The following is a 27,974-nucleotide window of genomic DNA, read 5'->3' as shown; positions in this document are numbered from 1 at the left end:
TCCTAAAACACGTTTAAAAAAAAAAAAAAACCAGACAGACATGATAACGTAGCCTCTAGCCTTGAAATGCTTCACAAGCGAGTCCCATTGATCTTGCCACTGTGGTCCGTGGAGTTCAGTTCAATGTGGTTGAAGGCAGGGTTATCAATTCCACCATCTTCCATATACGGATGCGACTTATAGCTCAAAACATGATTCTTCTGAAAAGAAAGTTACATGGAAAAGTTCTTCAGGAGGAAACTTCAATTTGTTCAATGACAGATAATTGTTACTAGGGTTTTCATTTCTTCTATCTCCTGATAGAGAGTGATAGCCAACCAACATAAACCAGCAGAGAAGCTGGATAGCGTATATTAGACACCTTGGCTATGGGTACCAATGCATTCTCTCAATAGTTCCTATCTATTAACTGTACACCTGTAGATAGAGGAATAGACATATCCCCACTGTGTGCCTGTTCAGGAAAGAGGCTGGGGACTAACTGGTGTTCTATTCCTGTGATTAAAACCCCACTTCCCTAATTGAAGATAAACAAAACCTAACTTACTTTCTTAAAAACATCAAAATTGGATAAAAAGTCCTGTTTGGTTAGTAAGAATCGGGGGTCCAAATTCTGTCTTCTTCCTCCTGAAAAACAAGCACATTATTTACACTGTTACACAGACATATATGGCAATGCAGGCTTTTGGCTTATGAACACTCGGCTTCATACACACATCAAATGCAAAGACCTTGAAAGTGGTCCTGAAGGTTCAGCCACCATTTCCTGTCCCTAGCTCTCAGCTCCTACAAGCATCTAGCTGATGAATGTGAATCTTATATCCACATAGATAAACAGATGCAGAGAGATGAAGGCTCCCAATCCAAAGCCACCTGCTTCATCTGGTGCCACCTGGATGAAGAGCTGACTGTCCTGATAACAGTAGGGAAGCTACCCACACGACCTGCCCATAAAGTGGTAAACTGCCTCCACCTCTGCCCCCTGCCCCTTTGCCTCTGTATCTGCCCCTCTACCCCTTTGCCAGTCTTTGCACCCCTGCTCCTTCTCCCCGCCCCCTCCCTCCTGCCCCCTGCCCCTCTCCCCCTCCAACTCTGTCCCCCTGCTCCTCTGCCCCTTTGCCCCTCCACCTCTGCCAGTGCACCTACTTTTCCTGACTTTTGTAACTGTGAACAGCTATGTGAGTGGAGAAACTGTGAACTGCTGACCGAGTTAAGCAAACACCGCATGCTCACTGGTGTTTTGTACAAATCGTCTTCTCTAAGGTTTTGTTTTAGAAACTAATCCTTTGATTTGGCCTTGCTTATTTTCTGTCTGTCTGACTTTCTTTTTTTTTTCTTGTCTTGATGAACCAACTAAGATACACTTGCGAATCATAAATGTGGTCCTCAAACCACCGCTATCTAACACATCTTTGAGGATGTGCTTAAAATTGAGACCCCTGCCCTTCAGCTTGGACGATCGAACTGGAACGGCAGGACCACTGAACTCTTGATTTTTCCCGATTTCTAAGGTGATTTTTTTTATTGTTTTTATTGAGCTATACATTTTTCTCCACTCCCCCTTCCTCCCCTCTACCCTTTAACCCTCTTCCATCACCCCCATGCTTCCAATTTATTCAGAAGATATTATCTTTTTCATCTTCTTGTGTAGATCCATGTATGCCTCTCTTCAAGGTGATTTTTAAATCTGCTAAAGTTTGAGGATTACCATAGTACCCACCCCTGTTTTATTGACCAAAACAAACAAACTCAGTGCAGAGTCAAATGGAGCTGACTGCCAGTGAAGGGTATTTGTCTGGATTCTTACAGATCTCTAGTACTCTACAGTTTGTTTTAAAGACCATCAGAAGTGTATGTTTCAAAATCTTTTTCAAGGTTCACACCGTTGCTGCAGGGAAGGAATGGCTCACTGGTGAAATCAATGAAGTGAATGTGATTTTGCTTGTTTTTTAACTAGATGCCCGCCCTCCTGAACACCGCTGCATGCAGTTAACGAAATTAAAGCAGCTAAGAAAAAGAAAAGGAAATGTTAGCAGGAGCACTCTTATGCCCAGTTTCTTTTAAAGGGAGAGAAAGCAGGAAGGGGTAGTAGAAGCTAAGGATAAAAACACAAGGAAACAGTACAGATGTAGTTTGGATGTGAACAACTGGCTAATTTGTGAGAATTAATCAAACCTTTCCAAACAGATTAAGTAATAAGGTGCTACTAAGTTAGGATTTTCTAAAAGAAGAACACAATCCTTCTGGAAAGTGAAGGCAGACATTATCATTGCCAACCCAGAGGCGGTAAGATGGACAGCAGGGCTACCTGGACGCCAAAATTCAACAATGCCATTCGGATACAACAGAGGCTGCCAGCTTTGGGTAGTGCAAACCAAGCGGCAACACCACGTGTTTGGACAACCTGTGCCATAGCTGAGTAACGGTAAGGTGGGCAGTGTTGCCTTCCCCTGTTCTGGCTGCTGTGGATAGACTGGGAGCGGGGAGGGGTTTGGAGCCAGCACTTCCACCAACCCCCAGTCCCGCTCACGGTAGTCTGTGTCTATATGCATCTCTCACATGGACATCTACCCGCCCTCCTGCTCTACAGTCCATTCTCAAACCGCACCAAACGCTTCTTTGGGAATTGTTGGGAAAGTAATCGGGAAAAAGATATTCATAGATTAGACCTAAAAGAGAAGGGAAGTAGGAGAGACAGGACAAGAAAATGGGGAGAAAAAAACTTCCTTAGATGCAAACATTTGACGGACAGGAGTTTCCAGAAGGATAAAACAGAAAATAGCAAGAAATTGCAAAAGGATAGCCTAAGGAAATGCCCAGGATGGGTAGATATGAGACTTCAGAGTTAAAGGGTCATAGGACAAGAGGCCATTGAAAAACGTGCTGCCACTGGAAAGGTTAGCAGGTCACCTGGCATTGGCACTCACAAGAGAGGAGAGATTAAGATGTTTGAGAATAGGACTTATATTCAAATTAGCAGCCAAGCACAGTCATTTCTAAGACATGTGAATTTTTCAAAACCTGGTTTCCTCTCTGTCCTACCCAAGAATGTGCTGTATAAGATGGATCCACTCGGCTAAAAGAATAAACACGGGGGTGGGAGAGATGATTTGGCAGTTAGGAGCACTAACTGCTATTGCAGAGGACCCAGATTTGGTGTCCGGCACCCACATGGTGGCTCAGAATCACAAGTAAAGAAAGATAAGACACCTTTGTCTAGCCCCTGTGGGCAACAAGCAAACATGCCGTGCAATTACACATACTCAGGTAAAACACTCATACAAATAAAAATATTAACTGATTTAACAACAAACTAACCCATTCCCTGTGGTGGGACGCCATGCTCAGCCTTGATACAGGCAGAAGAGGTTTGGTCCTGCCTCAACCTAATGGGTCAGACTTTATTAAATAGACTCCCCTTGGGAGCACTTACCCTTTGGGAGGAGTAGATGGGGTTTGGAGGGGTGAGGGGGAGATGAGGGGGGCTGGAGGGGAGAGGGGGAGAGCTGTGGTTGGAATGTAAAATGAAACTTAAAAAAATAAAAAAAATTAGAAAGGTAAAAATCAACTAGAGGCACAAACATAAGTGAGAAGTTGTGGGACAGGACAACACAGGAAGGGGGCCAGGGACACGCCTGGAATGAGAACAAAATAAAATCTCAGGATAAAACCTCCATTCCAGGTAACAAGCTTACACTCTGTGCATTAGCAACTGATTATTAGAACTTGACTCTTCACGAACATTTTCAAAGGCTTTCTACGATGTTCAAACATGAACATTATAGTTATTACTCCTTACGTGTGTGCACATCTTTGGCATTTACAATGAATGAATCTGTAATAGACAATGGGGACATCCTGGTATAAAGATGTCGTCAAGATGAGCACACGGCTCTCCCTATGTAACGAGCAGCTATGCGGTTCAGTGTTCTCGTGCACATTAGTGTGACCTTACAGCGACCTGTCCTCATCCTCCTCATTTTCCGCATAACAAGGCTAAGGCTCAGAGTAGAGTGCTTAGTGTACCCTGCCTGAATCCAGTAGCTATTAAATGCAGAACCAATATTATAATAGCGATGGGTTAAGTTCTTCTGCCTTAAGTTTAGGCTCTCAAATACTCCATGAGTGAAATTTTAAAAGTTAATTTAAAGCATTAATAGAATCACAGTAAAGTGCTGTAAAGAGCTACAAATCAAACACGGGAAACTTTTATTTCTAAAAGTGAACAGAAAAAGAATGAAGATAATTACCTGTTGGTAAACTGACGAGCATCCCCACCAACAATGTTACCAGCGTTCCAGTAGTGCTGAAGTACAGATATGATAGCGAATACCAGTTGTCCATCAGCGGAGTCCTGAAAGATACCAAAAGTGTAACTAGAATAGTTCACCACGTTCCTAACAGCAACGAGTGTGTGTATCAGTTATCCTGAAAGTAAGGACGAAATTTTTAGCCACTTTTAATGCCCTAATTAACTGGTCTGATCTCTATTAAATTAGGAATTTAAAATATGGCTTCACTTTGACCACACGCATGAAAAAGGACCTTAATTATTGCAAGAATAAGGTACCATCATTCTTTGGTTCAGGACAATCCTAAAGCGTGAGGTCACAGTCACCTAAGTCACTACAGCCTGGCATAGGCGGGTTTCTGTGGGATCCCTGACACACAAAGATAGCACATAGCCCCATCAAAATAGTTTTCTTGTAATTCTTACCTGAAATGTATAAATAACCGATGATTAATCAAATCAACATCCTATACTATTCCTCACAGGTAATTAAAGCAACTTTTAATTTAAAAATTAGGGAAATAGCCAGACATGATGACGTATATCTTTAATTTCAGCACTCTGGAATCAGGTGGATCTCTGAGTTCAAGGCTGTGAGTTCCAGGACAGCCAGGGCTACACAAAGAAACCATCTTTAAAAAAAAATTAGAAGAACACTTTTATGACCTCAAAGTAGGCAATGATTTCTTCAACAAGACCACAAAGATCTAACGATATAGACAAAAATAAGCCATGATTTCTTACAAAAAAAAAAAAAAAAAAAAAGCTTGGCAAAAAGTAAAAATAAAACCTATTGATTGAGAAAAAAAATATTTTCAAAATATATTTTGAATAAAGAATATATCACCAACTTCTAAGTAAAAAGGAATAAAAGACAAAATATTTTGAACATTGAAACAGTTCTCAAAAGGCAAGTGACAAAAATAGATATCTGGATGCCCGATAACTGTATTAAAGGGTGGTCAATTTCATTAACCATAAGAGAATTAAAATTGAAATCATGGAGATATGCTCATCAACTGTTAGGAAGTTAAAAGAATGCAACTCAATCCGGAAAGCTTGAAACCCTGCCTAGGCAGCCACAAGATGGTTCCCTGAGTCTTCAGCTGAGCCACTCGCTGTCCTTCTATTGTAGGTAGTAAGCAAGCCGCAGGGGTCTACCCATTTCAGGGTTAGGGAAAAAAGCAGTGTTATACATAAGACAAAAAACAAACAAGAGCAGAACACCTGGAGTGCCCTGTTTGGCACAGGTAACAGGAAGACAGAACGTGAAGCTCATACCTTTCCACGTTGTGTATTTGGAAAGCACTTGTGGAAAAAGGCATTTCTGTGGTCGGTATCCAGTCTGACCCATTGTGTGTGATGTTACAGCCATGGACTTCCAGGGACAACGGTAAGGTTCTCTCAGGAAGTGGAGGGTAAAGCTGAGCTCCAATTCCTACCCATAAAGAAACGGCGAATCCAGCCAACAGACCTGTGAACGCTCCCTGGGAAACAAGAGAAAGATAACGTCATTCTCTTTGGGGTAGATTTAGCATGAGTTACAGTCGGTTTCAAAATGGTCAAAGACAAAAAAAAAAAAAAAAATGGTCAAAGCCAAACTGGCCAGTCCCCTATCTGACTCCCCTCCCTTACAGTGTCTCTGCCTCTTGTCAAGGTCACCCCAGATCCCTGGTCTCTCTGCCCAGAGTCTTAGAGACTCGCTAACCTCATTCCCTCTTTATCTAACCAATGACTGTGTTATAAATGTCTGACATTACTTACAAACTTTCTAGGTCTTTTCAGAACTTCCTCCTATGGGGGAAATGGACTTCCTGTTGGTTTTCAGAGAAGTCATTTGGATTTTATTTATTCTAAACACAATTTCGTATTTTCAGACGCAGACATGTTTAAAGAAAATAGCAGTGATATTACCTCTTTCCAAAATATATTCCCAATTATATTCACTTCCTCAGGACTAGAATGACACAGGGAAGTTATGGCTTGAAGTGCCAGAAGAACAAACTGTGTGGTCATGACGGTAAAGATCTGATTGCCTCTTTTGTGCTGTGCTCTGACGGAAAGCATTCTTTAAATCTAGGCCTGTTGCTCTCCTCCCTTAAAGCCTAGATACTCAATTCTAAGAAGGGCAATAATGTAAAATGTGCAAGAGATGTTGGTCTATTTACATTGTGAGCATTTAAATCGCACTGCGTGGTTCTGACAGTTTCCATTCCTCTTCCTACATGCAAGACCTGTTTAGGGTCTTCAGTGCACAGCTCCTCGCGGTCCACTTGGTCAAAGTCAAAATGCGTCAGTTCAGTCCCCAAAACGAGTAACTAATGGCAGACCTCAAAGCGATCTTTACAGCGTGTCTTTACAGCGAAGGGGAAAAAAGCAGCTGGAAAAGTAACCTTTTGCTGTGTCCATTGTCTATACTTACAATTGAATTGGCAAAGGGGACTAAGATGCCCAAAGAAAACAAGCCCAGGAGCGGCCCACCAACCATACCAAATATGCTGAGTGCTGCCTGCAAAACGAACACAAAATCCACAGTTAGAAATCTCAAACCCGAGCACAAGGTTTCAAGCAATTTCATCAGGGAAGGCATTAAACCACTCAGCCTCCTCGAGAAAAATAAATCATAATTTTATTCATGGCAATCTTGTCATTGATGAAGGTCACTGACACCTGGGAAGTTCTGTTTCTCTATCTTAAGTGTCTCCTGTTCCTTTGGGTGTTTGTTTGTTCTGAAACACGGTCATCTCTAGCCCTGGCTGTTGAGCTCACTATATAGACCAGGCTGGCCTTGAACTCACAGGGATTCTCCTGCCTCCACCTCCCAAGGGCTGAGATTAAAGGTGTGTACCACCACAACTGGCTCGTCCATCCCTTCAGGTACTCTCAACTAGGCAACAAAGGGCTGGAGAGATGGTTCCGTGGTTAAGAGCGCAGAAGACCTGAATTTACTTCCTAGCACCTGCAGCAGGTAGCTCACGATGGCCTCTAACTCCAGGCTTTGGACTCAGCTCTTACCTGTAACAAGGCTCCCATCAGCGATGCCACGGCAGCCATCCCAATACACAGTGCTCCATACAGCACACCTACAGAACAACACAAAAGACAGTGCACGCGTGTCAACCCAGACGATGACTGTCTGCAATAAAATAAGCACCACACCTTTGAGTCAAAGTGGATAATGCCATTGAGGTGAGAACAGCACACACATTAAAGCCAGCAAGACAAGGCAATGAGGCATTTTCCTATCAGACCAACAGTGCGCAAAGAAGACAAACAAAGCCCTTACACTGTGTCCGGGATTAGTCACAACAGGGGGTTATGTAAGAAAGGAATCCCTGGAATTAACTACAGGGGGTTTAAAACTTAGCACCATTGTGTCATTCATTTAATCCCCCACAAACATTTGTCTATAAAAGGAGGTGCAGGACTCGCTCAGGACAATGTGGAGGAGGAAGAGGGGAGCAAACTCCTGAATGGGAGCCTCTGACTCTCAGAGCTCCTTTGTTCTGGGAAGTGGCAATCCACACCGACCGTGGTCTGGGTTCTTTAGACCTCTCCTAATCTCCACCAGCAACACCCACGCCTTCCCAGGTAAACTAGCAAAGAAAGGTCACGTTAATCCATATCATATGCCATGCTCCTTCCCCCAAACTGCTTTACGGAAGTTCTCAACACACCACCGGCTGGTAACTGCTAGGGATTTTCTCTTCACCTTCATATTCTTTGAAAATTTCCTTGTTGCCATCATCATCCTCCTCTCACTCATCACATCCCAACTGCAGTTTCCCTCCCCCACCTCCCCTCTCCCCCAGATCTGCCCTCCTCCTTTCCCTTCAGAAAATGTTGCTTTTAAAATTAAGAAATACTATCCTTTAAAGCATTTTGGTTTTTTTTTGCTTGTTTGTTTGTTTTTTTTTTTAAATCCATTTGGAAAAAAAATTGAAAGCAATCTACCAATATAATTTCCCATGCTCAAAATTAAAAAAAAAAAACAAAAAAAATGACAGATGGGCTATTTCTTATCATAAAATTAGTGCATTCCTTCTGCTGTGGGTACCGCCGCCTTCTTCGTCCCAGAACTCATACTTTTCTGAAGAATATTATGTAAATTATCCAATCCCAGCTGAAAGAAAACATCTGTTTTCTTCAAAGGACTCTTGTAATAATGTAGTTAGGGCTTAATCTAAATATAAATAGCATTGCCAGTGTTTTAACTTAGTTCTTCTCAATCTAGTAAGCCATGAATGGTCACCATTATGAGTTTTGGTGCCCATAATTCATGCAAAGTCAAGCAGACTGCCATGCCGTCTGTGATGCCCTCGACTACATATGCCTCAGTGTAATGGCAGCATAGAACCCTTCAAAAGGAATGAAAGTCAGGGTGTGGTGTCACACACATGTGACCTCAGAACTCAGGGGAATGAGGCAGGAGGATCATGAGTTCAAAGTCAGGCCGAGCTGCATAGAAAAAAACCCTGCTTCAAGCTTGAGCAAGAGGGAGAAGGAAAATCTCTCATCACTATGAGTAATTATTGTCGGAGACAACCAGAGAGAATCCCGAGGCTTTGTCCTCTGTGGTTCAGTGATGCCAGACGATTAGATAGTCTTTTTCTTTTTGAGACTAACCTCAGCTACCCATGAACTCATGGTTTTTCTGCCTCAGCCTCCTGAGAGCCAGGGTTACAAATGTGCACCCACCACTGCCATCTTAAATGTTGGAATTAGTGCCCAAATCTTCATGGTAGATACGATCACCCCTTAGCATCGTAAGGGCCTGTTCCTGGATATGTATTCATACTAGGAAGTACTTAGACGTCTTCAGGGGACTATTTCTGGTGTCTCCAAAACAAAGCCAAGCCACCCCCAAATGGAATCATGGGAAAGGAAACGTGAGCACGTACTCATTCCTTGGGAAATCCAAGACAGAGACTTCTCTGAGAGTGACTTGAAATGAGGTCTAACAAGATCTTCCACGGTCACGGCAGCTAAGGCGTTAATGCTGGAGGACACTGTGCTACAAGAGAGGAAAAGGCTTTGGTTTATAATATATTAATTTTATGATACTTTTAGTGGGAATGAGGAAAAAGAAAGCAAACCAACACTTCTAAAGTAGAAGCAGATGAGGCTAGAGCGTTGGCTCGGGGTTGGAGCATGCTAACTGCTCTTGGAGAGGACCTGGGTTCGACTCCCAGTACCTGCAGTAGCGGAGTCACAGCCACTTGAACTCAAGTCTCAGGGGACCTGATGCTCTCTTCTGGACTCTGAGGGCACTGTATGCATGTAGTGCACAGACCAACCTGCATGCAGGCAAAATACCCATGCACACCAAATAACAAAACAATTGAAATAGAACCACGTTCCTTTATTTTTACTGACCATAGTACCCTCTTTCTGGAAGCTACTATCTTTCATGAATGGGTCAGGCCACACAGAGAGATTTGACAGCAAGAAGAAAAGGATGAGGCAGGAATGTTTCTAATTCCCAGTCAGTCTTCTGTATCTAGAAAATGAATTTGCACCGGTCACTCACATTATCACACAACGACTTTAAGATAGGCTTTCTTTGTGCATAAAAACGTTTAGAAGATGTACGGTTTTCACCCTGTAATTAGGAGCTCTGAGTCTGGTTTTGCAGGTTACCATGGTTTAGCCTCACACATATTTCAGCCAAGACAGACGCCACTCATGTTTAATATTCAGCAAATAGGAAAGCCCCCAACAGGTGATCATCATCACTGTGACCGTACTAGGTGTGCGATGCCGCATTAGAAAGCGTGGAGCCTGATGCCAGGAGAACAGCCCTGCAGGTAGCCAACCCACAGAGGGGCGCATGGAGTGGTTTGCTGCTTTCAGGCTATTTGTGACCATGCCCAGAGTTCATCTTTACCTCTCGACGTAACCAATGAGAAAGGAAAGATACTCTGAGGTTAATCTTAATTGTCAACTTGATTAGATAGGGAAATGCCTGGGAGATTAATCTTGATGACATTTTCAGGTCAAAACGAATGGATTAACGCCTTGATGGGGTACGCCATGATGGCATTATTGGGGAGGGTAGGTAGGTAGGGCATAGAGCCTGCTTGATGAAACAGGTCACAGTCAGTATACCACTGAAGACTCTACCTTGCGCTGGCCCCTTTGGTGGAAAAGGTCTTCCAGCACATGCTCCCACCACCTTTGTCAAAGTGCCTAGAGCCAGGCGAGTATGGGTTGAACCCCTGAAGCCATGGTCTAAAATAAGTAATTGCTTCCTGCAGGTTGCTTTCTCATGCATCAGTCACAATGACGGTTAAACCTACATCCTTACAGGAATGACGCCTTCATAGAATCACAGTTACCTCAAGGTCCCACTGTAGGCACAGGCCACAAAAAGTCCGGGAACTCCAGGGTAATTTCGCAAAATGTCCAGCACCAAGTAAGGCATAAGCTGAAAAATTCCAAAATTTACACCCAAGTATTAGTTGCTACTAAACAAAATTAATACCTAGCCAATTTCAAATTCTTCCAAAAAGAATGAGAGATATTCCAGAGATGTAAGAAATGAAATTAAAATACATTGCTTGAATTCTCAAAGAATAAATTTAAAAAACTAATTTAAAATAATCCTCATTTTCTAATCCTGCAGCTATATGGGGGTGGGGGAGTTACATGGACAGCGATGTGAATTTTGTCCATCGTCATTCTGAGGCCCCAGGTACTTGGTCATCAAGCAGGTTTTAGGAAGTAGGTTTTGGAGGAGCTCAGGCTCCTGAAGTCAGGAGATGCTAAGTTTGAGTTGTGCAGCAAGTTTACAAGAAAGTGCACATCACATTATGAAGTCTCCAGGAGCTCCAAGGGCAGAGCCTGGGTCTGAAGTACGGTCTCAGCTGGCCAGCTGCTTACCCATGTCCTCCCTGCACCTTGTTCTTAAAGCAAAGCAATAATATACTTTGCTTCAGAGTCTAATGGTGGAAAGGAAAAACTAGAGTGTTAATAAAGCCTATACCAGAGTGTCTGGCCGATTTAAGGTCCCAGTGAATTGTCACTATAATTCTGCTTATTAGCAATGTGACCCTGTGCCAATCAAAACCCTCACTGAACCTGGCCTAGTGGCATACTGCTTTAATCCCAGGACTTTCAGGGTGGAGGCAGGTGGATCTCTGTAATTTTGAGGCCAACCTGGTCTACAGAGTAAGTTTCAGGACAGCAAGAGCTACATAGGGAGACCCTGTCTCGAAAACAAAACAGAAACAACCAATAGCTCACTGAGATTCACTATGTTATCTATAAAACTGGGGTCACGGGTCTGTGGAACTGAAGTTCAGCATGGCGAGGATCTTCATGTGTAGGATGCAAACACTGTTTCCTTCTTAGTCGGTCTCTACATTTAAAACTGGCAGATGGGGCTGAAGAGATGGCTCAGTGGTTAAGAACGCTGGCTGTTCTGCCAGAGGACCCAGGTTCTATTCCTAGCATCCACACGGCAGCTCACAACCACTGGCAGCTCCAGTTCCAGGGACTCTCTCTTCCTCTTCTGTCCCCTGTGGGTACTGGGCAAGCACGTGGTACACGGACATATACATATAGACAAAATACTCACATAAAATAAATCAGGCAAATGCAAAATTTCAAAGTAAGTTAAAACTACAAGACTGTTTATACGAGAGTGCTCTCACAATATCCACAAGCTTCTATGGTACGGTGTTTTGTGTCTCGTTTCTGTTAGCTGAGTTTACTTTTTTTTACTTCCAACCCTGAGTTTGTCTCTGGCTTGACCTTTCTCCTGGTATCTGAACAGTTTAGTCTTAGATCCAGAAATCACTACACGTTTTGCCAAACGCTTGAGAGCAGTGAAAGGTGTAGTTGTGTTGTGCCCACTTGCTGGGTCTCTACAGGGACCGGAACTTCCTGACACCATGCATGCTTGGCCATGTCCCCAGCGCCCGTGCGAGAAAGATGTGGTTCCAAACCTGGTCAACTTCCGACACTTTCTTAGATGTCCAGGGGTCACAGTCACGGTATCTGGAGTACAGGGCGAGTCCACAGAACACGGAGCAGGTGAGAATCACCCAGAGACCCACAAGGTTGATGTAGAGAGACCTAAAGGAGAGGGGGCCAGCAAAAAACAGTTGTACTTCCTATCCCAAAGGCTAAGAAAACTTATCCAAGAACAAGAGACAATGTCGAGACTAGTCTTAATATGCGCACATAACATTTTGACTCTCAGAAATGATTTCTAGTCGAATTGTCTTCTTTGATGTCAACCAACCGTGTATCTAGAAACCCTTTGGGTGGATGCTGTTCCTCAGTGAATGTGTCCGCCTACTTGAAATCCACAGGCATCCATGACTTTATAGTAGTATCTGATTATAATACCCTGAGCCTCTTACTATAAAATAAGGATTTTAATAGGCACTAGAGCAGTTACTGGCTCATTCTCTTTTAAAAAGTAGTTGAATGATAAACTGCTAAAGATGGTCAGCATCTTTATATCAACCCACGAAAGTCCTTCCAATGCAGTGTCTAAGACTGCCCATGAAGGGCAAGACACACACCTTGCATTCCCTCTCTCACCCACTAGCTCTCTCTTCAGCTAGAGCAGAAATGGACATTTACATGGGCATTTACACAGAGTTCTCCCCAACTTCCCACGTGGTCATAGCATTTCGTGTACTCACTAAAGCTCAGTGAAATTATGTAATTTGTACGGTGGCATCATAACCCATGATGGAGGCTGATAATACAACACATGCTACTACATCCACTCTCAAATAATTACTTTTCTATTGTTTGGAGGAACTTACATTTCTGTCCAGTGTCATCTCACTGTTTCCAGATTACATATGCTTTTCTAAGTGGATGCTAAACTTCCTCATGATAAAAGCCATATATAAAGTTGTTTAGTGGGACTCTAGTAAGCCTCACTAAATTCTTCTCTTTAGATCTCCTTTATATTTTTTAACTCCCATAAGTTCTTGAGACATTGACTTGATGAGAGTATCTTATTATTTAATAAGTCATAGAAATATTTTCAAATGCTTGATTGAAAAGATCTAGTACCACTTTGTGCACAACTATAGAACCACATGCCAGCCAAACCTGGTCCTTTGGTTCTTCGTTTATTTTTTGGTGTTTCATGATACAAAAGACTCAAAATTGAACTAAAGTTGACTATGGAAGCATTCCCATAAGAGCAATGGTAGTTATCAATGATGCCTACACCGTAGTTGGGCTTACAGTTTTGCATGGAATCTGTTTTTACAGGAGATGTATCTCTGCACTTGGGACTGGTTGACCCCATAGATGGTGGTCCAGGTGAAAGTCCCCCCGATGATAATGGTCCAGAACGTGTGTCTTTGCAACGGGTTAGGATTAAAACTGCATGAATAAGAAAAGGAAAGCAGATATAAATTGTTTGCAAGGGACAAAAGAAAATGCTCCTAGAAAACCTTTAGATGCAAGCAGGTACACTCACAGGTTTACATAAAGATGTCCGAATTTATAATGTCAAAATACAAATGTTCTCATTTAAATGCAATTGAGTAGACAATGATGTTTCCAGATATCAGGGGATTTTAGATGGAATTAGGATAAAATACATGTTCTTATCACGTCGAGAATTTAGATAAATTGCTCTCCCATAGTGTTAGGTGACTACTGTAAAACGAATTGGCCACGCTATACCAGGGAGAGGGGATCAAAGTGTACCACGGAAATAGATATCATACCAAAGTAAATACAATTTAGCACACTGTGCGGACATAATTCCTCCCCTAGCATGTGTCTAGCCACAGTTAAGCTTAAGAAGTCAGTGCACTCTCATGGTACATACTTTGTAAAACGATTACGTCATTATGACCGCGCTTTCTTACAATTCTGCGTGCAAATGCTAACAGTTTCAACCCACTTCGTGGCAGGCACACAAGCCAATATCAGAAAATGCCACTTCCATCTGAAGCACCTCTTAACTCTTTCCACTATGTCACCTTGGAAGGAAGGAGTCTACTCATCTCCCCATAAATATGAACTTGAGAACTTCCCACAAAGTAAGCTTTACTTAACCCTTTGCAGAAAGTATGAAATTGAGATCCTCTCTCCCAGTGGTTCTCAACCTGTGGATCACATATCAGAGATCCCTCATATCAGATACTTACAATTCACAGCAGTAGCAAAGTTACAGTTATGAAGTGGCAACAAAATAATTTTATGGTTGGGGATCAACAGAACTTGAGAAACGGTACTAATGGGTCACAGCATTAGGAAGGTGGAGAACCACTGCTTTTTCCCATGGCATGACATCTTGTGTCTAATTCCAAGAGTTTTGGGCATTCTGACTCTTTCTCCTGTCAAGTTATCTACCACGTTAACCAAAAGAAGAGCCACAAAGATTCAGTGAGCTCTTTGAAGGAACTAAGGAGGGAGAGAAAAACACAATTCGGAGATTCTAGTTCTTTTCTTCATTTTCCTCAATCAGAAAAGACATTTTTCCATTTATCCTCTTAGCACATTTCAGGATAATAGGGAACATTCTGGAAAAGTCTAAAACACAATGGGTCTTTCATTATCATTCGGTGGTCAGCTGTCTTCAAAGATATGATTATTAAAGTACCTAATTTTTATTTGAAAGGATCTCTTATTGATGTATGGATATATATACATAAATATATCCATATATCAATATTATATATATATATATATATCCTCAACATACAGTGACAGTTATCCTGCAGAGAAATGACTTGTTTTGGACTCTACTCCCTCAGCCTGGGCATATCCGAAGAGACTGAGGATAATCAATATTATCTTTCTTTTTTTCAGAACCACTAGCCCACGGATGGCACTACCCACAATGAGCTAGGCTCTCCTGCATTGATCACTATCTGAGAAAATGCTTTAAACAGCTGGGGGTTGTGGCATATGTCTTTTTAAATTGTTTTTATTGAGCTATAGATTCTTCTCTGCTCCCCTCCTTTCCTCCCCCTCCCCTTCAATCCTCTCCCATGACCCCCACGCTCCCAATTTACTCAGGAGATCTTGTCTTTTTGTCTCCTTCCTTTGTAGATCCATGTATGTCTCTCTTAGGGTCCTCTTTGTTGTCTAGGTTGTCTGGGTTGTGGACTGTAGGTTGGTTTTCCTTTGCTTTATATCTAGAAGTCACTTATGAGTGAGTTCATACTATATTTGTCTTTCTGGGTCTGGGTTACCTCACTAATATGGCCTTTTCTAGATCCATCCATTTGCATACAAATTTCAAGATGTCATTATCTTTTACAATTGTGTAATACTTCATGGTGTAAATGTACCACATTTTCTTTATCCATTCTTCTGTTTTCTAAAATAAAAATTGATCATTTCCAATTCCTCTGATCCATTTCCCCTCTCCTGGTAAAATCAATGTGACTTTATTTTTGGGAAACTATGCTTTATTCATTAAATAGTCTGCGTAAATATCAATTAAAAGTATCTTCTTGCTCTGCCCAAGCTATGGAAGGGACCATAGCTCAAGGTAGTTCAACTGGAAGAAGCGCTCAAGGTTTAGATCTGAACCTTGAAGTAAAAGGAGAAACAAGTATTGAAAACAGTTGAAGGTGGTTCCCTGACATGCATTCATCCAAGAGGATGGGGCGGTGCTATTTGGTTTCTGCAAAGGTCTTTCTCAAAAGAAGAGGACTATATTTAAAAGACACAAAGAGCCACCTTTTAAATATCATCTAAGTGGTGTTTTTTTTTTTCTTTCATTCCACTAGTGACTGAAGATTTCCAACCTCAACTTGGGACTATTTAAAGAGAAGAGAATAAGGTTCAGGTCAAAATGAGCCTCTTTCCACACTGAACATGATGTATCAAGGTGACTATGTTAAACCAAGGGGAAGGTGTTTTCCTAATTCTCTTCAATTGTCTGATATGCTCTGCATGGACTAGCCAGGCTTTCCATTGTTTAGACATGTATGTTTAGTCTGTGCCTGTCTGTCACTTGAAATGTCAGCCATAGCTTTTCAGGTCAGTTTTATTTATTTTTTAATTTAAAAAATTATTTATTTTGGTTTTTCAAGACAGGGTTTTTCTGTGTAGTCCTGGCTGTCCTAGAACTCACTCTGTAGACCAAGCTGCCTCACAACTCAGAGAGATTCACCTGTCTCTGCCTCCCAAGTGCTAGGATTAAAGGCGTACACCACCTGAATCTGGTCAGTGTTTAAGAAATAATATATAGAGATTCATACATGAAATCCTATTCAACAATGTGTTATTTTAATATGCTACATATTTCCAGAGTGACATCAAAACAATTTCTCCGTGTTTTTTAAAATTAAGCATTATTCAAATGAAATTACTGTGCTTCAGCATTTGGCTCATAAGGGCTCCTTGGCTCACCTTTTGCCATTTTTCCTACCATTCCTTCAGTCTGTTCCAGACTCTATTTTGCTCTAATGTCCTTCTCTGAAGAAAGAAACATCACAATACCATATGACCCAGTGGCATCAGTTGGCTTTGGCTTTAACCCCTCAAAAAACTGGCAAAAAAATCCCCAAACACTTACTGGCCAACTTTAATTTTACAGGACACACCCTTAGTGATTTATTTATTTTCCAATGAAAACTTTCTAGTCCAATAAAATTATGTGTTACAGAGAAAACAAAAGATGCATTCTATTAACCAGAAGGTAAATAGCAACTTACTTCCAGAAGTTTAATCTGCCACCGTTGGAGGCGTCACTCAAAATTGTATTGATTCCACCTTGAGTTATTGTAGCCTGTATGATCACGGATGCAAATCCAGCCACCATGATCCCAACTTGAAAAACATCTGTCCAGACAACTGCTTTAAGACCACCCTTTGAGAAGACAATGTGTTAGGATTAATACTTCTATGAGATATGATTGGATATCTGTCTAAATATGAACATACAACACTAGACAAAAATGGTGAAACATGGAACTTGGTCAAGAAGGTAACTCATTCAAATGAGACGGTCATGCTAAAAGAACATTTATAGAGAAGAAAATATTTAACCTATCCCTTAAACACAGGCAGAGGCATAGATGGAAGGTCCTCCCAGGCCAGAAAATGGCCTGGGGAAAAGCAGGAGAGGAGAAAACTATACATGGTCTATTGAATGTGGCCAGATAGATACTCTGGACAGAAGAGATGTGGGGTAAGGAGGGTGTTGGAGGAATAATTCAGAGTTAAATTATAAAAGTCATTGTGTTTGTACCAGATACCCATATTGTCTGTCAAGACACTAAAATTGTTGCATGCTAGCCACTGCCACCAATGTTTCTCTTCAGCCTCTATGGCCTAGGTTTAAACAGGCTCTATGCAAGGCTCTTAATTCCTAGATGATCAAGCAAAATAAAAGGTTAATAAAGAAACTATCAAAGATCACATAAATTTGCATTTCTGCAAAGCACCTGCTCCACAATAAAGCAGCATCGCGTCTTGACGGCTGTCACATATATTTTGTCACCTGTGTCTATAGTTAATAGACCATTATCTCAAGTCTCTATGCTGAGGTATGATATGAACACGTCTATAATATTTTGGAAACTGTAATCAGGAATCAAGAGATAAAAACAGGGACCTGCGCCATGGCTCAGATGAAAGGAAAATTTCGTTTGTAATCCATATCTGAGGACCAAATGTTCCTCACAAAAATGTTGGACTATGAGAAGCCCAGAGAAAAAGGGTAAGTCTGAGCAGTCAGCTAGCAGCACAGGACTCCTTGAACTTCCGGTTCTGCAATGCGAGGAGGGGGGGGGGACACCCTTCACATACCAGTGTGCAGTAGAACGTGCAGACCACCCCAGTCGCCACCACTGCGCCCCACAGATCAAATCCTGTAACTGCAGAAGAAAAGAGAACACATGTTCAGCTGTGGAGTGTGCAGAACGAAAGCGCATCTCAAGAACGACCTGGGAGGTGCCTAGCTCCATACTCGTGTACTTAAAACTAGACTCATGTCTCAATGCCCCCAAGATAAATGGAGTAGAAAATTGTATTTGTGAAGTTCAACAGACATCCTGCTTGTTTATAGTCATGGGCACCATACATAGATCCAATGCCGGCTAAATGAAACTCACAGAAAAGGATTTATATTGTAATTAAGCTAAGAAACAGCTTGATTCTGGGAAGTAGTTCATCAAACGGAATAGGCTCAAAGGGGAGCGCCCATACCTTCCTATTGGCTCACATAAATATGCTACTTCATCAGACCTTGAAATGTGTGCTTTTAAGATAAGAGTCGAGGTAGAAAAGTCTATTATTTGCTACCAGTTTTCTAAGAAGTGGAGGGACATATTTTTAATGGAAGGATAAATGAAAGCCAACAGAAAAAAGTTACGTATAATATATAAAGGATAAACAGGACAGAAGGGATAAAGCTATGTCAGACTTCTTCAAATATATTCCTATTTATAGATTTGACTTTAGAACCATTATAGAGTCTACACAATTGGAAAGGGTAAAGTTAAGGACCTCCTGAACTTAAAAATTAAGAACTGAACAATACCCTCAGACATGCAAGTTTTACTTTCAAAACTAACAAGGGGGGAAACCATCCAACTGTCCTGCCATTCCTATACAAATGACATTTCAGAGTAATAGTCAAGCAAAGGAACTTCCTCCTTAGCTGCGGCCTACCTAATCAATGAAGAGAGAATTACAAAGTTAGTATGGAATGTGCAATGAGGGCTAACAGCCAAGAAGCTGCAAATGTTCACTATTACCTAGAAGATAGTTCCAAAATTTGACCTGCATCTGGGAAATTACAAACTCTCCACGTGCTATTGATAAGAAACATTAAGGACTTAGGAAACATTGGAAGGGGATTCAAACTGAGGAGTCCCCAGAATTGCGGAGAAGCTGCTTGGCCTACAGACTAAAAAAGCTAAGTGTGGTCTGCAGAGGTCCCTGGCATGAAAAAAAAAGTGGGGAGGAGCTCCTAAAATGAGGATAGCTTGGGCAGACATTGGATGCTTGGTTACAGATGCAACCGCAGCATAAATCGCAGGATACAGAAGTCCAGAAATTGAGTACCCGCACGTCTGGCAGCCTCTGAGATCCAAAAATAAAGTCATTGTAGTATTTGTTTTCTAAGTTTTGGCTCCTTGTGCTCCACCCTTTTTTCTTTATGCTTTACTTTTACGAATATTTTTACTTTTATTGTACTTTCTAAACTTAAGAGTTTACTTGGTATTACCTTTCATTGGATTTATCTTATGCTTGTCATAGGAACTAAAGCAACATGATACTAGCAGAAAAATGGATTATGGATATTTATCTTTGTTTAGAGTGTTGATTACAACATGTTATGGATAATGGTCTGAACAAAAAGCTAAACAAAGGATATTAGATTCAGAGTTCTGTGGGACAATGGCTTTACCCTGTAAAGATTTGTTTCTTGTACTTGGTTAATAAATGCTGATTGGTCAGTAGCCAGACAGGAAGTAGAGGCAGGGCAAGGAGAATTCTTGGAGAGGGAAGCACAGTCTGCAGTAGTGATCCAGACACAGAGGAAACAAGATGTGACTGCCAAATAAGGTACCAAATCACGTGGCTAATATAGACAAGAATAATAAGTTATAAGAGTTAATAAGAAAAGCCTGAGCTAGTGGGCCAATCGGTTTATAACTAACTAAATAAATAAATGTACCTTGATTCAAAGCCAGGGCAGGGGCATAAATAACAATTCCAGTATACAGAATCTAGTGGAGAGAGAAGGGAAACAATGAGTAATATGAAGTACATATGAGAATTATAAAATCGATTATGAATTGATCCTTTTCAATATATTTAATGTGTTTTTATAACATGGACATAAAATTGATTTTTTTCTTTTCTGTCTACAGTGTGGCTAGATATCACAAAAATTTTTTCTGAAGACCTTTTGTTAAAGTGTGGTAATTAGTAAAATAGATACATTTATTGATCCACCACCTTAAGCTTAAACTCAGTTTTCATAGGTTTAAAATACTTAACTACAAAGAAAGAATAATAGGCTGGTCTCTTAATTATAGGCCTTCAAATATTGCTGCTAATCACCATTTTCTTTTTCAATGGTGGGGATGGAATCCAGAGCCTTCTGCAAATGCAATAAGCCATCTACTGAGGAGCTACAAACCAACCATTTAAATGCTTTCTGTCAAAGTAAAATTTTTGAAAACTGCAGTTTTTAAACAAATTAAGACAAAAGTAAATTTGCACTAAAATTTATGAAACCTTTCAAACATTATAATCCATCATTTTATAGAATCACATTCCACTTATATATTAAATAAATATGTATTGTTCTTGAGTGCAATAGTTATGAAAAATTATCTGTTTCTCCAAATATCACTGCATTGCATTCTTCTACAGCAGCTAACTCCAAGTAACCTTATAAAAACATAGCATATGGGCCGGGCAGTGGTGGCGCACGCCTTTAATCCCAGCACTCGGGAGGCAGAGGCAGGCGGATCTCTGTGAGTTCGAGGCCAGCCTGGTCTACAAGAGCTAGTTCCAGGACAGGAACCAAAAGCTACGGAGAAATCCTGTCTCGAAAATAAAAAAAAAAACAACAACAACAAAAAAAAAACCATAGCATATGCTGATTGAATGCTTAATTAGCCTACATGGAACCTCTCCTTCAAAAAGGATGTGCTAAAGCCGCCCCCCCTTGTTTGGAAAAGAAGTGAGTTAACTTCAACAGTCATTAGTCCATCCATGTTGAAGATCTGAAATGTGACAGGATGTTTTCCTAACAACTGTCCCTTCTTGTTCATGTAGGAATTTTTAACATGAACATAGAGAGGGTCTAGAACAGTGGTTCTCAACTTTTCTAATGCTTTGACCCTTTAATCTATCTCCTCGTGTTGTGGTGACCCCAATCATAAAATGCTTTTACTTCATAACTGTAGTTTTCCTAGTTATGAATCCTAATGTACATATCTGATATGCAGGCTATCTGGCATGCGACACTGCTCTAGACAGTTAATATATACAAGCAAGTTGCCTTAGAGTACCAGACTCCCCACCAAATCCCATAGCTACCTGCCTTCCACACTGCGAGAGCTAAGTCCTCATGAAATGTACGAAGATAGAAAACAAAACCAAGTTATAAAACGGGAAAGGGCACTCTGTCTCACAGCTCTCTGGAGCAAATGCTTAAGCAGCTTTTGACCCAAGAAACGCACATCGTTGACCACCGTCACCAAATCCAAACCTAAATGCTCGGATGCGGAAGGAGACGGATGGAGACAACCGCGGTAGTGACCGTGAACACCCTCCAGGGCTTCCTACTGGAAGCATCAGCGCGGTGACGCATATCCGTACTATTTGGCAAGCTGTGGCTTCCCGTTCCTGCTCATCAGCTTGTCTACATTTGCACATTCATGAATGACTAGACTGTGCGTGCCTCTTAAACTCTCTTCTAGAGCTCAGGATTCTCCTTTAGACTCACTGGACCGCTCCAATTGGGTCTAAGAGCTCAAGTTTTTTTTTTTGTTTGTTTGTTTTTTTTGGTTTTTTGTTGTTGTTGTTGTTTTGGTTTGGTTTTGTTTGTTTTTTCGAGACAGGGTTTCTCTGTAGCTTTGGAGCCTATCCTGGAACTAGCTCTTGTAGACCAGACTGGTCTCGAATTTACAGAGATCCGCCTGCCTCCTCTGCCTCTTTGAGTGCTGGGATTAAGGGCATGCGCCACCACCGCCAGGCAAGCTCAAGAATGCTGATTTATTTATAAAGTATATTTTTACAAAAATTGTTCCCTAAAGTGTTCCTGTCAGTGTGTGTGTGTGTGTGTGTGTGTGTGTGTGTGTGTGATTCAATCAGCTGCAAAAGGACCGAGAAATCTATACCTTGTTTTCCTGATATAAGACTCACTCCTGTCAGGCAATGTAGCTCCTTCAAATCTTTCTGTCCCTTAAATAAGATGCTCACTGTCAGTCTGGGCCAGGTGGGGAGGGAGAGGAAGATATTTTCCTAAAACTCTATATCCATTCCTTGACCAAGACAGTATTTGTTTTTCCAGGAAGTAATGTCTTTGCTGAAACACGGCTTAGGGATCTCCAGGTTCCGTTCTTTGGGATGCCAAGTGTGTTTTGGGTTTGTTTTTTTTTTTCTTTTTCATTCCCTCCTATTGTAATCATCCCCATTTTATCTTCCATGCATTTCTCAAGCAAAGCTCACCCAGTGAGTGCCAAGGACAAAAATATTCTAGACGACAGAAGAGGTACTCACCGTCTGGACGATGAAGAGGACTGTCCCGCAGAGACGGATGAACCGATTAAATCGGAGTTCCAAATACTGTTGCCAAAAATCGAAAAACAGGGTGTGACTCTTCTAATCACATTTTATATTGGCCCAGGAAATAAAGGGTGAGATATTTAAAGGAACTTCGCACTTATTTGCATTCTCTGTTTTTGTTTTACTTAAATGACTTTTACTTGCATATGGCAAAACTGCTGCTTTAGAATAGAAGTCAGTGACTTTTGATAGACATAAAGAGTTAGTTACACAATCCTCTCACACACTCAGTGCACGAAGACTCCCTCGTGACGCCCCCATCAGTCATCATCAGTCTGTTCTTCACCCCCAGTTTGGCCTGGAAAAGTCGGAAAATGTAGCACAGAAATGGAATTATAGTCTAACCTGGTTTGTTTTTTTTTTCTTTAAAGAACATGCAATCTATTGTCTCTTCCTTCCTCTTAGCAACCTCTTAGCATTTCCTTTGATTGGATGGAGAAATCAAACCTCTTTCTATCTCAGGGTGGAAATCTACACCAGCTGCCCTGCCTTTTCCCGGGCAAGAGAAAGTCACATGACTCCAGTACAGCCAATCACCTTCTCCTTCCCATGGACGCTGCTAAACTGCGAAAGGATTGGGTTGGCGCAGACTGGCCCTGACCTTAAGGACTGAAAAAGCTGTTGAGGCTCTGCCATTTCCAGGAACTGTTTATTCGGCCTCTCATGTTGTTCTGTGAGCTACCTTCAAACTCTTTCCTCTGCCATCGTGGGCGCGCGTGTGCGCGCGCGTGCAAGCGTACGAACTTAAATCGCCTAGGTCAAGGTTTTTGTTGTTGCTTTGTCTTGTTTTGCTCTGTTTCTGAGACAAGGTCTTACTGTACAGACCAGGCTGGTCTTGTTCTTTTGATCTCCTGCCCTTTGCACGTGATTTACATGTATACGCTACCATCTCCGGGGCCACCATCTCTGGCTACCCAGGTCAGTTTGTTGGCTTGGGTTTTGCTTTTGGCTTTTGCAATTCAGTTTTACTATGCTGCTCAGAGTGACCTCAAGTTTCCCACTCTTCTGTCTCAGTCTCTTGAGTGTTAAGTCATCTTCTGCTGACTTAGTCAAGACCCTGCCACTTTTTCCAATTTTCCTTGATATCTGCTATAGTTTATAATGTGGTCTGTTTATTATAAATAGAATAATAATTATAGAGTTAGAATCAAAATTTTGGAGCTGAAGGCCAAGGTACTATTTAACTTGAGTCTTATTAGCACAAATAGAAATCAAGTCTACCAGCCTTGCTGTATAAAAGGGAGGAAGACAGAGAAGCACGCGGAGGAGGAGAAATTGGTATTAGCTAATCAGCAAATGAAAAGACCTATAGGTAGTTTTGCTCCATAGTCACAACTGGCACGTCTGACGTGCTTCCTGTGTACATTGGGAAGCAGGAACCAGGTTAGAGATGAGGACCAAGCTTGTAACCTAATCGCTGTCAGGAATGGGACACAGAAGCTCGGAAACTTTGATCCACAGAATCTGTGGATGTAACCACAATGATAAATTAATAATCTGACCACGAGTTTAAAATGCAGTCAGTATGTGGTGCATGGACAATCAGACCTTTGAAGACAACTGACGGGTGACAAACGTCCAATACAGGGCAAGGCATCTGCAGCAGAGTTTCAGCTCCAGACCAGTCCCATGCCTGACTCAGGAGATTGAGGCCATCACGCTCTCAAGCTCAGGTTCCTTGTGTTTAAAAGGAGGGCCATACACGAAATTATTTCTCTCTTTTGTTTCTCAAGGGAATGTATCCAGTAATAGAAACGGATAAGGAGATGTAAACTGTTAAAGAGAAAGATGCGAAGATTAGTGGGATCAAAGAGCCATGAACCTTACGAATTATATGAAAATCATGGTAGGGTATTTTGGAAGACATTTTGGGGAGTGAAGTTTCTGGAAACTAGAAACAGACTGGTGTTATTTGTGAAGAATATTTTTTAGTAAATCTGTAGTACGTGTGAGTGAGGATGAATAGATAGAGAAACCTTTTGCCTTTTCTAGGTCCATTGTGCAATGGCTGGGGGCCACACAAAGCTTAAGAGACTGTGTCAGAGAAAAATGGAGCAAGCTGAACCAAAAAAACTTGGAAGTTTTTACACTTAAAATTGTCCCCAAAATCAACTGACCAATATGTTTATGCTCACACAAAACCAACTGAAGAGAGAACCAAGAAGCCATGGTTCTTTACTAGATTACAGAGGAAATAGATAGGAACCTGAAAAGAAACCCTGGTCCCATTGCAGTAGGCTTAGAGGACAGAGTTCACAAGCAAACTACAGAATAATAGATACCTACAGTGGACAGAGGTCTTCCCTCATCCTTGGAACTCGGAACAACTTAGAGATGTGAAGGCTTCACTTGATGCACATAAATAAATAAAAGTAGAGCCTGGGCGATCCCGAAGACGCTATTAATTAATTGCACTGGATCCCTGCAATTGGCCTGCTGTCAGTCTGTGTGTCTGGACATTGTCACACACCTACCGACCTATATTTTAACAGCAGCAATGGAGTAAAAATGCTTGTGACCCACCAAGTTGGGCTATAAAAATGGAAGCCTAGAGACAGTTCATATTTGAGCAAGAGTATGAAGGGGGCCATTATTCATATGTTGGAGAATGTATCTACATAGATGTCCTCAAGAGAACCCCAAAGCATTCCCCCCAAGAAATCCTCTGCCATGACTAGTTGAATTAATGGTCCAGCAAGCTGCTCGACCTTCTCTCTGACACCTGACACCCTAGCTGGACAGCAGCGTGCTGTGAAGTTCAAAAGTCCTTTATGACTCTTCCTTGGTTCTCCCTGAGCTGGCATAAACCCTGCTCAGGGTTATAACCAACTCATCGGAGCCTCCAGAGGCAGCCGGTAAGTGGCTTGGCATGGATCCTCATTCCTCCCCCTCCCTCCTGGCTTAACTTGCTCTGAGGCTTTCCATCTGAAAACCATGGCTCTGAGCATACCCTTGCAAGAATTTGGTTGAGCATTGAGTCAGATAATATGTGTTAAACATGCAGCCTGGTGCCTGGCATGAATTAAACATTCAGCAAATGTTGGCTTTTTGCCACGTGTAGCTAGAATCCTTGCTAACTAAGTTTCCACCACTTGAAACAAAGGAGACATCCCTTTCTGGTTGAGTTAATGTCACTGCTCTAAGGAGGCATGGGTCATGAGTTTTCTGAGAGCAGCGTTCTTGTAGCAGGGCTGGAGTCCTCTTGTCGGGTTATTCAAGCCCTTTTCTAGGTTTTGGAGTTGGTTAGCTACAGGTCAGAGCTCACAGACGTCAGTGTTGGCAGAGGCTGCCTAGTAAGGCATGTGAGTGACAGAAGCCAGGCGTTCACACACAGCATAGCACACCTGGAAGCGCCCCTGAGTGACAGAAGCCAGGTGGTAACACTTGTGAAGATGCTGGACTACTCACAGCCACTAAGAAATACGTTGTCATATAACTCATCACTGGTCATTTTCCACGTGCACTTTCTAAAGGCATGGATGTAGGTAAGGACTTCTCTGCCACGAGAAAGTGGGGTGCAGGCATGAAAAACCTCGGTGTAGGCATTAACAGAGCAAGAGCAGTGACTATTGCTGGAAGCCCAGTAGCCATAAATGTTTTGAAAAACCAAGTCTGAGCTTGGCCTGGGACTGCCGGTTTGTCACTGCCCCTCACAAAGAAACTCCCTTCTCTCCCACCTCGGGCGAAGACTAGGTTTCCATAAACATGGTGGCCACAGTTAAGACAAGGCAGCCTGGGGCATGCCCATGCCAAGACCTGGATGACATCACTAGAACCCAGGCCATGGAGGCAGGGGCCCAGCACTAGATGAACCAGCCTCACTATGAAACCACCTTCCGATGACCCTGCGCTTCAGGGAAACAACAGGCCACAAACTCCAGGCCCGAGGGACCACTGAGCTGAGACACCTAGTTCTCTGGCTGATGGTCTAGAGTCTTAGGAACGTGTCTGTGAAGTTCCAGTCGGGGCCTGGGTGGAGGACAGCCCCTAAGGTGGCTGGGCTCTTTAGGGCACAAGCACACACACCTTTGACATCTCTTTAAGTAAAACCAAGCCAAAAGCTCTTCATCTTTGAAAAACCTTTTCCTGAGAGCAACTTGAAAAAGACAGACAAGCAGAGGAATGCCGCCACAGATGAAGTGTGGGTCTCCTTCTCAACCGTTACATTAAAAGGCAGCCGCGCTGTTAAGAACTTTGATGCCACGTTTTTTCTAATCATCTCAGGATAACCTCCGTCGCAGTGATTACATTCGGTCCTGGTCCAGCATCCACTCTGTGCACTGTGCTAGGCTCTGTTCTAAATGGAACACCTTACAGCAGCTCACTTAGTTCTCTCCATGACCGGATGAGGCTGGTGGTACCATTTTCTTCTTGAGATGAAGATGTCAGTACAAAAGGTTAACTAAGTAACTGGCCCAAGGTCATTCGCAAGTAAGTGGTGGAATTTGGTCTCGGGGCAAACTCTGGAGCAAGACCTACATCTTCAACACTTGGGTGGAGAACTTCTTTCTCCATCTTTCAGAGAACTAGCCTTTCCAACACAGACACACAGACACACAGACACACAGACACACAGACACACACACCGTTTTAGGAAAGACTTTAGCAAGTACTTGTCTGTTCCACTCAGTGTGCTTTGGAACTGAGATCAGGAAATCCAGTCCCAAGGATTTATTTATCCCCCTTAGAAGACACGTCTCAATGGAGGGGTGAGGGGGTGGAAGGGGATGTCTAGGTCAGAGATGCACCCACAAGGAAAGATTCCCATATGGCAGAAACTGTTTGCTCCCAGAAAATTCCTTCTGGAGCCTGAAAATGCAAGCAGGCCTTCCCACCACCACCTCTTACCTCGTAGGTGCTCGTGATCCCCAGCCTATAGAACACCGGAAGGAAGACCTCCGCGCTGATGAGCACCACAAAAAAGTAGGTGATGGCAAAGATGCTGAAAATTGCCCCAAAACGATAGACCTCGGCGGGAGTGCCCAGGACAGTGACAGCGGACATGAAGCTGGCAGTGAGGGACAGAGCCACCGGCACTGCGGTCATACTGCGGCCACCCATCAGAAAGTCCTTGGAGGTCTGCTGGCCGCCCCCCGCGAAGGCATAATAGATGCCGATGGCAGCCGAGATAAGCAGCATGCCTGCGAACACCACGTAGTCCCACACCACAAAGCTACCGATGTCCCGTGGCACGACCATGGCCCCCAGCGCTGACCCGAGCCGGGAGTGCACAGGGGTAGCCCGAGCCGCGCAGGTCGCTCTCTTTAGCTGCTTTAGCCTGGGGCCGTGCTGGCTTCTTTCTCCCTGTTGCAGCGGGCGTGGCGTCTCCAGGAGGCCAGGTAAGTCCAACAGGTGTGAATCCTCGCGGAGGTGGGAGCCTAGCTACGCGCTGCCAATCACCCGGCGTGGGGCGGGGGTCCCCTGTCGC

At 42.5% G+C, this 27,974-nt stretch overlaps 1 protein-coding gene across 1 annotated transcript; it reads right to left on the bottom strand.

Annotated features, from left to right (window-relative positions):
• Positions 1–71: 71 nt before the first annotated feature.
• On the bottom strand, positions 72–27,745 carry Slc5a8 (solute carrier family 5 member 8). Its single transcript, XM_057758062.1, has 15 exons — positions 27,395–27,745; positions 22,481–22,546; positions 19,920–19,971; positions 18,044–18,111; positions 16,948–17,102; positions 13,508–13,648; positions 12,241–12,370; positions 10,630–10,718; positions 9,193–9,305; positions 7,307–7,374; positions 6,714–6,800; positions 5,573–5,778; positions 4,251–4,354; positions 548–627; positions 72–200 (listed from the first exon to the last, which is right to left on the bottom strand). The coding sequence occupies exons 1-15, from the start codon at positions 27,743–27,745 to the stop codon at positions 72–74; spliced, it is 1,839 nt and encodes a 612-aa protein (XP_057614045.1).
• Positions 27,746–27,974: the final 229 nt, after the last annotated feature.

Source organism: Chionomys nivalis, chromosome 25 (assembly GCF_950005125.1).
Source record: "Chionomys nivalis chromosome 25, mChiNiv1.1, whole genome shotgun sequence".
NCBI lineage: Eukaryota > Metazoa > Chordata > Mammalia > Rodentia > Cricetidae > Chionomys > Chionomys nivalis.
This window is presented reverse-complemented; position numbering and strand designations above follow the sequence as displayed.

What these genes read in the sequence shown, in the direction of transcription:
- Slc5a8 (XM_057758062.1), bottom strand. Translation starts at nt 27,745, where the DNA reads ATGGTCGTGCCACGGGACATCGGTAGCTTTGTGGTGTGGGACTACGTG. An exon ending in GCCTACAGTGGGACCTTGAG is followed by an intron (nt 9,306 to 10,629) that starts GTAACTGTGATT and finishes CCTCTCTTGTAG; the next exon opens with CACAGTGTCCTCCAGCATTA. An exon ending in TTGGATTTCCCAAGGAATGA is followed by an intron (nt 7,375 to 9,192) that starts GTACGTGCTCAC and finishes GTTGTTCTGTAG; the next exon opens with GTGTGCTGTATGGAGCACTG.